Source organism: Ixodes scapularis, unplaced genomic scaffold (genome assembly GCF_016920785.2).
Source record: "Ixodes scapularis isolate PalLabHiFi unplaced genomic scaffold, ASM1692078v2 PGA_scaffold1__304_contigs__length_218370807, whole genome shotgun sequence".
Classification (NCBI taxonomy): domain Eukaryota; kingdom Metazoa; phylum Arthropoda; class Arachnida; order Ixodida; family Ixodidae; genus Ixodes; species Ixodes scapularis.
The window spans coordinates 118542231-118553705 of record NW_024609846.1 but is presented as its reverse complement, the minus strand read 5'-3'; the positions used below and the strand labels follow the sequence as shown (position 1 = coordinate 118553705).

The window sequence follows — 11475 nt, the reverse complement described above, 5'->3', positions numbered from 1 at the left end:
TTCCGCTCGCGTAGCAGTCTACCTGTTTTGCTCGCCGACGAAGCATGTCGTTCGTTCGCTCTCTGAGTGTGCTTTTGGCCTTGGGTAAGACTCGTCGACGCCTGCCAGTGGTCATTGGTTTAGTGGGCCGTGCTAGTTTAGAGAGAAAGTACTTTACAGAACCCGTATCCCGTGATTGAGGGTTGCCAGCCCATACGAGGCCTTTAATTTTAATGCGAACATAATTTTTTCAAGGGGTGTAAAAGACGAGTACCGTCTTCACTGTGTATATATGCGGCTCGGTGGACATAGAGGAGGAAATAGTACTTATGGTAGGTTGAATAATTAACTGAAATTTCTTGGGATGATTGCTTTTAGGGGTCATGTTTCAATTACAATATTGACGTAAGTGACCGTTAGAGGCCGGATCAATTAAAATTATTTGTGCAAATTGAATGTTTTTTTCCGGATATTAATTAATACATTTTTTATGTCCTTTAGCCCGTTTTCAAAATTGCGCGCAAACAGCACACCTCAAACCCTGCTGCTCACAATGACGCTTAGAAGAGCGGCGTAGTCGTCTCGATCGCATCGTCATTCGTGTCATCTGCGTAGCCACCAAGAACACGCTGCGGAGATGGTGACGATACGATTGAAACGTCTACGTCCCTTTTCTAAGCGTCATATGGGCTCGCGGCACGCATTTTTTGCGCGCAGTTTGTTATCCGGCTAAAGACAAAAAAATTCGAAAATCGATAAATGAATACCTTAAAAACCATTACAGTCTAGCAAATATCTATTTTTTTTTTAAATATTGGATTCTCCGCTTAATGGTAATTGCTCTTAATAAAGCAATTACAGCAGGACCCCTAGAACTAATTATTATAAAGTAAATGCGAAGGTTTTTACTTAATAAGCCAACTTACCATGATGATCGTACCCTCATCTAATGTCCGCCACGCCTGATAAATAAATACATGGTGAAAAAAGAAATCCCCTAAATCTTTCCCCTTTAGAAAACCACAAAAAAAAACTGTTAGAAATAAAATGAAACGCCCCGTGTCGTTACTGACAGCTTAAAGAACGCTCAGTGCGTGGCTTATGACGTTCGTGCGTCTTGATTTGTCATTCCATCTTCCGCATTCTTTATTGGTGTTAATGCCTTATCTTAATTAGCTGCAAAGTGATAATAAGTTACCCTGAATCCCTGTGCCTTTCTGAACCCTCTCAGTTTGACTGTTTTTCTATCGTTTGATATTTGGATCGTGGGTGTACCTTACTGTAGTATACGGTTCAGCAGTTGTAGCCTTTGTAATCGGCCCGGCAGCCTCCTCTGAAAATTCCAGTCATGGTTATTGAGAATATAACGACTTTGCAGCTCCAACTACTAAATATTTCAAGAGTTTATGATATATTTAATAAAATTAATTTAACTTGTCACGTTAAAAAAGTATTTTGGGGCATTGCTAGTTTAACTTTTCTTTCACTAAACCAAAGCTGAGAGTAACGTGTGAACTGCTTTTAACTATTCCTCACATCTTGTGAAGGGCCGCTTAAAAGTTGAGTTTGCACAGCACACTTTTCTTATTATTATACCGTGCAGAAGCGTTGTTAACCTCGTTTTATTGTCCCCCGCATTGTTGAAAGCTGGGTATACCAGCTTTTTCTTTCGAAACACTGACACCAAACCGACTAACACAAGTCGGTAAGAAGGCGAGTAAAATTCTGGTGATAAAATTGTCGACCTCAATCATATTTATGATCTTGCGTCTAAGAGTGAAGCTACCGGCGTTGTTAATGCGACAGAATGTAAAATCAGAGCAAAAGCAAACTTGATTAGAGCGATCGTTTTATGCTCTTTCATTTTAATAAACTTGAAGCTTGTTAAACTTTCGCAGTTGCTACGAAAAGGACGAAATATGTGGGCGAACGCATATCGATATTTGCCACGTCATCGCACATCACCAATATCTGCCTAAGATGTCAAAATGCCATGTGCCCTTGTTTCAACCTGGTCTATTTTAATTGTTAGAATCTGTTATCTCATCATTAGGCTTGGAAGGATTGACAATTTTCATCCTCAATACTCTTTGTGGTAGGATGCAATGATGTCACCTGTAGGTATATACACAACATCGGTTAGTCCGGTAAAGATGAATTACCATAAGGGGAGATGAAAACAACTATTAGAGCAGCTAGAAATGCCATATATGAAGGGTAGAATAAAGTTATCCTATATTACGTTAGACGAAAAACTTTTTAATTCGGAAATTTCTTTTAAATCCGGGAGAGTAAAACGAGAGAAAGTGCAATCGAGTTTACCTACTTTGACGAGACGAAAAGATGCACTAATATAGTTTGTTACGTTACGCACGTTGAATAATGTGCTTGTGCCGATCGCCACTTTGTGTTTCAGTCTCCCCTTTCAGGGTAGATGCTAAATTATCAATGGTTTATGACTATTATTTGAATAAAAATGAATTGTTTTTCAACTTTTACTATCCGGCATGATTCTGTGACTTGTGCTGCGTTCAGAACTGAAGTATTCGATACTTTTCGAGGACGCCCCAGAAGCTACAATTGTAAAAAATCATTCTCTTATTTATTCACGAGATATACCATAATGTGAGTTGCTTCAACTATGTCACATTTTATTTCAGTGCCCTTTACCCTACTCAACTGGCAAACAAAAAAACTGCGAACACAAAAACTGCAAAGAAACGTGCATATTGAAAGATTTACGGAAACTTCCTCTATTGCTGACCGTTTCTGTAGAATAGTTGGAACCACTCATTTTGATTGGATGGCTATATGCATTATTTGTTAACCATGAAGATTAGTTATTATAAATGGCTTCTGTGCCTATAAGCGAATAGAGGTTTTAATCCTGAGTTAACCTACTAGGTAAATATTTGGTTGGAGAAGCTCTTTAAGCACGTTAATTTACCCTACCAGGTGGAGTCGCTGTGGGGTCCAGTCAAACCTGCCAAGCGGTGAGTGTGCTCGTCAGATATATGGCAAATTGAGGAATAATGACGTTCCTGCCATTGAATAAGAAGTACATATTAAACTCTAATTGTCCAAGCGCGCAATCCGCACCCTGTGGTATGGGTACTGAAATAAACCATTATGGGTATTTAGAACAAATACGCCTACGCATTGATTTGTTGACTAGAATATCTTAAAAAAAACCTCTGCTTCGAAACCGATACAGAAAGGGGTTGGATAATAAACTAGACAAAGAATATTTTCTCATTCTTTGAGTCGTCGCAGACGAAAAAGAAATATGCAAGAACTGCTCAATGAGCTTCCTCGAAAGTGAACGGCCTTTATTTTACAGTCAGGGAAAAGCATGAGAGCACCGTTATCGAATTATTTATTATGCTGAAGGTAAGAGGTATAACGATAATGATACATTATGATCAAAGACGCCGGCAGAGTATCTAGTGTAGTTATTGGAGTTATCGGCACGGTCTACTAATACCCCTGTTACACGGGCACCCTTAACCACGGCTAACTCAGCTTTATTAGCCGTTACGCGGCACCACAGTTATCACACTATACTGTCGAACAGTTATTTCAGAAGTAGTGAAGAGTGTGCTTGCACTGCTTTGATGGGTGCTCAAGATGCTCAAGCGCATGTTCACCAATAGCATTGACTGCATTGCCGCTGAATGTTGTCCGCAAGTATTGTGCACTAGCTGTGGCTTAGCCTAACTGCAGTTAAGTGTGCCCATGTAACAAAGGTACTAGCCAGTATTTAGTTTAAACCCGTTTTAATTGTAGAATAGCTCAAACACCCTTAAGAAGAACACATTAAATGGGATACGCAACTATGGTTAAGCAATTAAGTGCTGGAAATATGTTGTGTCCGAGGCGGTAGTGATTGCCTAAGTGCACGCCAATGCGAGCAGTAAGCATCGTTTTGAGCGTAATCACTAGTGCGCCTTTTAAGTTTGTAGTGCACTGGCTGAATCGCCTATACACAGCAGAGACGTCATGATTTAATCCGAGAAACTTCCTGTTGTCAAAATATTTCTAAAACATGCTTGACGAATTCCTTTCATTTTGCTTCATTTTGTTTAGTGCTTAAAAGAAAATTTTGATTCCGTGTCTTATCCTCTTATACATATATGTGAAAAAAGTATAACCATGGAATGGTCACTTTTAAATATACATCTACCTGAGTGATTTACTTTTCTGTCCTGTAACATTGCACGACTTTGTTTGCAGGATTCGAATTGTTCCCGTGGGCAGAGATGCGTTTCTCACTTCAACTTCGCAAGTTCTGCGAACTGTGAAGAATCCCGCTATTGTGAGTACATTTCATCGTCTTACGGGACGTTTGCAAGTAAAGCAGACCTTGTTGCTCGCTCCGGAATAGGGAAGTTTTCCCACTTTCCAAGAATGTACCCTAGCCCTTTAGACAAGGTATGAACTTCACGTGTGAGAAGATTTGAAATACTTTCTGCACATTTGTAATGTAGCAATGTAGCCGGCTTTGGAAACATGTATTACTTCGCGCGTGCGGACGGTTGCGAAAAAAGCCACTGGCCGCCGCCATGTCTTTGCTCGTGCGGACATGCGCGTGCAAATTTAAGCTTGCCATGGCTATGTTCACGCGCAAGCTGCACGGGCTTTCACTCATGGGGGACCCAGTCGAGGCGCCATGCTTGCAATAGACCTTTTGCCGAATTACACAAGCATCCAAAAGAATGCCGTGTGTGCAGGTACACGAGCTGCGCGTGCTGGCATATTCAGCTCTAACTGTTCGAAAGCAAAACTCTAAAACAAATGGCACTTCGCACACGCGTTGAACGGACGCTTTATTTTGTTTATTTACTTCGAACCATTTTGTATAGGGAAGGCGAGCACGTGCAACACGTGTACCTACCTTCCCAATATTGTTTTTGATGCTTGGGTAATTTAGCGAAATGTCTGTTGTCTATACTCAAGGGCGTCATTGGTGAAATATTTTTCTAGAAATTTATAAATTGCGTTTAAACTTTGGGATCAAACTATCTAACGTTATAGCACCCGAAAATGCGTACTTTATCTGCATGATATAGTTAAAAAAAACAAGCAAGAATTTCTTTTGTCGTTAGAAATATTTCTGCTAAATACAATGTCTGATTTGATGTAAGATAAAAAAACAAAAACGACGTTTATAATGGCAGTTTTTTTTTTTTTTTTTTTGCGAGAACACTTTAGGTAGAGAGCTCTAAGAAACTATATGTCACGAATGACTAATGATTAGGCGAATAATAACTGGGGAAAATAAGCGTTTGATGGGGCGAGCCTGTGCCCAAAACAAAATAGAAGAATGTCAACGTCGCAGTTTCCGATGTCGGCAAAACAGCAGGATTGATCGCTGAGGCGAGACTGACTCCGGCTCGCCAAGCGGAGTCCCTTATGTACAGTAGACGCGTGGGCTTTCAGATCAATCAGGGTAGGAGGTTCGGCACGTGGAACATACGGAGCTTGAAAAAGCAACCGTGTTTTACGAATTTACCAAAATGCGACATTTACAGAAAAGAAAAAAAAGGTGCTTTTTAGGGGTTAATAGCGCTAAAAAACGACGGACGAGTAGGAGAGACACACACCACAGAGCGCTACTTGCAACTGGTTTATTATTGGAAAAACTACACGTACCGCGAAACCAACAAGACTCAGTTCCAACCGTCGCTAATCACACTTCTTACTCTTACACCATGCATGATCGTAAAAACGATAACTCTGATTCAAACAGGGTTATCGATGGGGCACTTACACACGTACCCTCGTCACACTCTGAAATAAAAAACGCTTCCGTTATCTCCCTTGTCTTTCTATTTTTGTTTCGTGCCAAGATGACGGTGTTGTCTAAATAGGGTAAACACTCACACCTACTGCAATGTACTGCGAGATTGCCAGAGGGGTCTGACCTCAATGACAGGGCATGTTCCCTCAGTCTTTCGTTCACGCATCGCCCCGACTGCCCCACGTATACCCTCCCACAAGACAGAGGAATTCTGTACACTACCCCCACTCTGCATCCTACGTATTTCGTTGCGTGCTTTTCTGACAAATATCCAACCGTGTGTCACCCCGTTCCACACTCCCACATAGCTTGCTTAATTTCTGTGGAGCTGAAAGGAGAACCGAAATGCCATGCTTTTCCCCCCCCTTTTTGATATTATGGCTAACGTTATGTATATACGGTATCACCACTGGTCTTTTATCTGGCTTGCCCCTCTCTTCCCTCTTCCCTCATCCACGAAACCTTTTTAGCAAGCCCTCTACCACCCCCATAATGATCTCACAGGGAAAGCCTCCCTCCTCCAGCCTCCTCACTTGTAACCCGAAGCTTTCGGCTACGCTGTGCTGACAGGACTTCGTTAAGGCCGCGTTCAGGCAGGTTGTGGCGATCCCCCTCTTGATAATCTTGGAGTGGTTCGAGTCATAGGGCAAAACACCTTTTTTCGCCCTAGGACAGTAAGTCCAACATACATGCGACGGGAGAAGGGCCAACTTCAGATCTAAAAACTGCAAACCACCCTCCACCGGGTTCTCACTTGTGAAATTCAAGCCCGAAGCGCTAGTTCTGAAAATCTCCAACATGTCTGACACGGTTGTTGTTGTTGGAACATGTTCAGACATGTTCCAACATGTCTGAACAACATGTGTGGAACGGTGTGACACACGGTTGGATATTTGTCAGAAAAAGCACGCAACGAAATACGTAGGATGCAGAGTGGGGGTAGTGTACAGAATTCCTCTGTCTTGTGGGAGGGTATACGTGGGGCAGTCGGGGCGATGCGTGAACGAAAGACTGAGGGAACATGCCCTGTCATTGAGGTCAGCCCCCTCTGGCAATCTCGCAGTACATTGCAGTAGGTGTGAGTGTTTACCCTATTTAGAGAACACCGTCATCTTGGCACGAAACAAAAATAGAAAGACAAGGGAGATAACGGAAGCGTTTTTTATTTCCGAGTGTGACGAGGGTACGTGTGTAAGTGCCCCATCGATAACCCTGTTTGAATCAGAGTTATCGTTTTTACGATCATGCATGGTGTAAGAGTAAGAAGTGTGATTAGCGACGGTTGGAACTGAGTCTTGTTGGTTTCGCGGTACGTGTAGTTTTTCCAATAATAAACCAGTTGCAAGTAGCGCTCTGCGGTGTGTGTCTCTCCTACTCGTCCGTCGTTTTTTAGCGCTTTTAACCCCTAAACATGTTCAACCAACTAGCCCAAATCCAAACCCTTCTGGAAAAAAAGGTGCGTCCGCGCCCAGGCATCGAACCTTTGCCACATTGCGTGGGAGTTCAGCACGATAACCATTCGGCCACGGGGACTTTTTTATATCCTTATTCGGAATACAGACACATGCATACATGAGTTTACACATTATTTACACTTTTAAAATGAGAAAGGCCAGTGCTTATGGGCGGGTGGTGATTTGAATTCTTTCATGCGTGTGATGATATCAAACACTCCAATCAACTCGGGCGGGTTGTCGCTCTGTTCATAAGCACTCTTTACCTGTGCAACATAATAAATAAAGGAAATACGCGTTGACCTGGGGAATCGCTCTGCGTGTCTCACCGTCATCCGCGACTTCCACAGGCTAAACCCAAGAACCATAATTATGTCTAGCAGAAGGTTCTCGTTTGCCCCGATGGGTAGAAAACGGATATAATGGGGTGTTAAGCACACGTCTTTTTTAATGTTCGTCGCAAAATATGGTTTACCCCCTATAAAAAAATAAAAAAGGAAAAAACACTGCTTTTTTGCAGTACAGAAAACTAAGTTCGATAGTTTCGGGAACCTTGCACGGTGGGCAGCTAACATCCCCTGGTTCGGCCACGTGTATGCTTACTCGGAGACGCGCGTGGCATTATTGCTTCGTTTCACAACGTTAAAGGGGTACTCCACCGATTTTTTGCGCTACCTCAACTAACTATATTTTCTGACTCCCCGGCCTTTACTCTCTCCGGTATGCTATTTAGAATCGCGAAATTCATAATAGTTATTGCAAAATGGGCAAATGAAAATGATGCAAAAACCAACATTCAAATATACGCGCGCTTTTCAGGGCCGTGACGTCAGTGGCAGGCAGGCTTGCCAGTCGAGCAAGCAGCCAAAAAATAGAATATGCCAATCATTTCTTCCGTGCTGGAGCGCGGGTACTGCAGCGAGCTTCCCAAGCATTCATTTGACACCATGAAACTGCTTTGAATCAGTTTAAAACAAAATCTACAGCCCAAAGAGTGAATCCCTGCCTTCCACTGACGTCACTTTTTCATTGTTGCCAGTAGAGACTTCGAGCTTGAAAAACACGGTGAGGACGAAAACTGTAAATTCAATAACTTCGCGAAAAAACAATATTTTGACCTAATATTTGGGATACTATTTTTGCGATGTTTGTTGGTTAGTTTAGCAAAATTTCAAGCAAATCGGAGACAATGAAAAAATCGGTGGAGTAGCCCTTTAACACCGTTTTTATTCGTGTGGAACACTTGATATGCTTTACTAAAACGATTTTGTATCTGCATTTATTTAGGTATCCCCGTAACCAGTGGGTCATGCACGGTAAGTCGGCCTTTTTTTTCATTGACTTCTGAACCAAGTGCAAGGTTCTTACTATAGAAGTGGGCATTCAAAAATTGAGCTAGAAGTGTGTTCGTCAGAAAAACAAACCGCGTTCTTAACTCTGCATAGCTTTGAATTCCGCGCTTTAAGTATGCCCTTGAGTCCATTTCTCGCGGAGCACACAGGGAGCCAACGACTGCAACCTGGAGCGTTCGACTCGTCCAACACGAAGCTGAAGCCGAAGTTCACGAAACTCGCCGATTGGACTCTTGTGACAGCGGTGTGACGTCATCGTCGCAAGAGTCCAGTCGGTGCGTTCCCTGAACTTTGTCGAGTACTCGGTGGCTCTCAGAAGGATCCAAACCGATCGTGCTTATGGGAACAACAAAGCCACGGGAGCACAAAATTGAATGCTTTTCACGCGCTAGCATTAATACCCACGTGCCAGTGAAACGCTGAGCTGTCCGTCTGGGGACGAAACACTGGAAAGGAAAGCGCGCCGCGTAAAGGGGAGGAGCCGAGTGAAGGACAAAGGGGAGGGGGAGGCGACGTCACGGGGCGGAAGCCAATGCGCGCGCGGGAAACCGGTGAACGGCGAAAGGAGCGTCAGGCAGTGGATGCCGCTGCTAAGCGCGTGCAAGGCAGGCGAACGAGGTAGAGGAGAGGAAGCAGCGCCTAGCTCGGCTAGCTGGCCAAAATGCGGCGCAAGAAACGGCAAGGCGACGCGGGTCTGAGCGCGACTGATGCTGGGACGAAGCCGGCTCGGCGAGCCCGCTCCGCCGGATAAGGTTAAAGGGACATTCATTGGTAGACCCTTAAGGAATGCGTTAGCATGACCCTTGGGAAACGCCAGACACGTCCCCCTTTGGAGAAATCTAACACTGACCTTGTAGCGAATCCAAGCGATAAAAAAGTGGTTTGAAGAAAGTGCCACTATTGCCTGTGACAGGTTATACATTCAGTAGACGTTTCGCTCGCAGCGCGAGCTTTCTTCTTTGATTAGAATGGACCTTTTCCGAGAAGCGTTCTGCGCACGCGCGAGCGCCCGATGCCAAGCGGTGGAAGTCGGCACGAAAAAATCGAGGAAATTCGGAATGAGGCTGTAAATCGACGAGTAGAACACGTAATTGCAGCATATATATAATTGTGTTACACAAAAAAAGAAAGTGGACGGAAAGAAAAACACGACGTTTGGGTGGACGCTACGGATTTCTTTCTTTAAAGTCGCGCTAGGCCTACCTCGTTGCATTGGGCACGCGACGCTGCTCAGAGAGCGAAGCAACTGGTAACGTAGCTCCCATTATTGATTGGTAGCGCAGGTCACTTCCTCGATTTTTTAGTTCGCGCAGCCACCGCCTGGTGCCGTCGGTATATGGAAAATGTCCATTCGCCGCTCGTGTACTCAAAGGCCTGCGGGAAGACAGTGAATACGTGCTGAAAGCGGAGCTTTTAATACATTTTTGGCCTGTCCCCGACTATGGTTATTGGAAGCACACCCCGTTAATATCCGAGTATTCAACTTGCCATTCTAATTAAATACTTAAAACAATGTTGCTAATTCGAGCAAAATAAATAACTAAAGGCTGGTTCACACAGTCCGATTTTTCTTACGTTACGTTACGTTACGGAAGCTTGCCTGTATTTGCTCACAAGTCGCCGGGACAAATGTGCTTCATATTAGGTGTTGCTACCAGTTCATGAAGACAGCCTTTCACGCGAGATTCGGGACACGAATGTTTCGGTGACATATCCGTAACGTAAGAACATGTAAAGAAACGGAGCTGTGTGAGCCAGCCTTAACTTTGGCACTGTCATCTATCCAGTAGCATTACACCAAAGTCAAATGAATGTAAAATTTTGGGTTTTTTCGTGTGTAACCAACGAAGGAGTTGGCATGCCCCAGCGGTGGACTGAGGATTAATTTAAACCACCTGCGTATTTTTAACGCAACAGCGTTAAGGACTTCGTGTCGCACCGGCCTCGGTGGCGTGGCAGAAAAGCCGGCGTCAGTGGCGTGCCGCGAAAATCCTGATTGGCCGATAGGGTCATGACGTCACAGCCAGATGACCTCGCGCGGAAATTTAAAACAACCCTCGACGCTCACGTGGAATGAAAGTTATTAAAAAAACATGGCATGAAACGCGAATTAAAGGTCGCCGCATGTCTCAATCTATATCACTTTCTAAAGTAATTCATTCGCCTTAAAGAAAAATTTAAAAAAAATTTAGGCGGGATTCGAGCCCCCGTCCCTTCAATTGCGAGCCACACCCGCTACTGTCTACGTTGCGCAGGGCACGCTTGCAAAGCGAATGAAAAGGCGATGCGAATGGGCCCCAATAACGCACGCGTTTCACTCTTAAAGGTGCCATGAGGAGGTTTTTGAGATTGCCCAAACATGGCGAGAACTCCCTCTGCGGGCTCTAAGCATCCTGCGGGCTCCAAGCATCCGATTTTTTTATTAAAAATGAAATCAAAGATCGAACGCACCAAGGTCATCTCCAGCGCAGGGAGGAGCATTGTACCGCGAGCCCAGGACCACTGTCAGCCAATAGCAAGATAAGGAACCTTGCGCCTCCGACCGGTAGAACCGCGGAGCGATAACTCGAATTCGCGCGGCTCGTTGCCCATTTGCTTCGAGAAGTATGGGTATCTCCGCCTAATGGGCTTTTGTGAACCCCCGAGTGAGAATACTTCAACTTCCTCTGCTGGTGCAAGCTCGTGCAATGACAAGCTTCTATGCACAATGAAAGTAACAGAATTACGTGGATTGCACGTGCTCTACCCATAGTTAGGAAAGCAGAAACGCCCCCAGCGAGCTTCTCGCTTCAAATTCATCCCGGACCTTCGGCGAGGATCGTACTGTCGTAAAACCACGTTGCGCACAAAGTAAATCGTGTGCTATCACAGCCGTCGCTTCATCGCGCCA

General features: G+C 44.2%; 1 protein-coding gene across 1 annotated transcript in view; it reads left to right on the top strand.

Annotated features, from left to right (window-relative positions):
* Nucleotides 1-11475, top strand: part of LOC115330370 — a 31605-nt gene continuing 20130 nt past the window's right edge. Inside the window, exons 1-4 of the mRNA XM_040220187.1 lie at nucleotides 1-84; nucleotides 2935-2972; nucleotides 4213-4294; nucleotides 8521-8549. Of these exons, the coding sequence (XP_040076121.1) occupies nucleotides 45-84; nucleotides 2935-2972; nucleotides 4213-4294; nucleotides 8521-8549 (189 nt within the window). The 5' untranslated portion in view covers nucleotides 1-44. The remainder of the gene's footprint in view (nucleotides 85-2934; nucleotides 2973-4212; nucleotides 4295-8520; nucleotides 8550-11475) is intronic.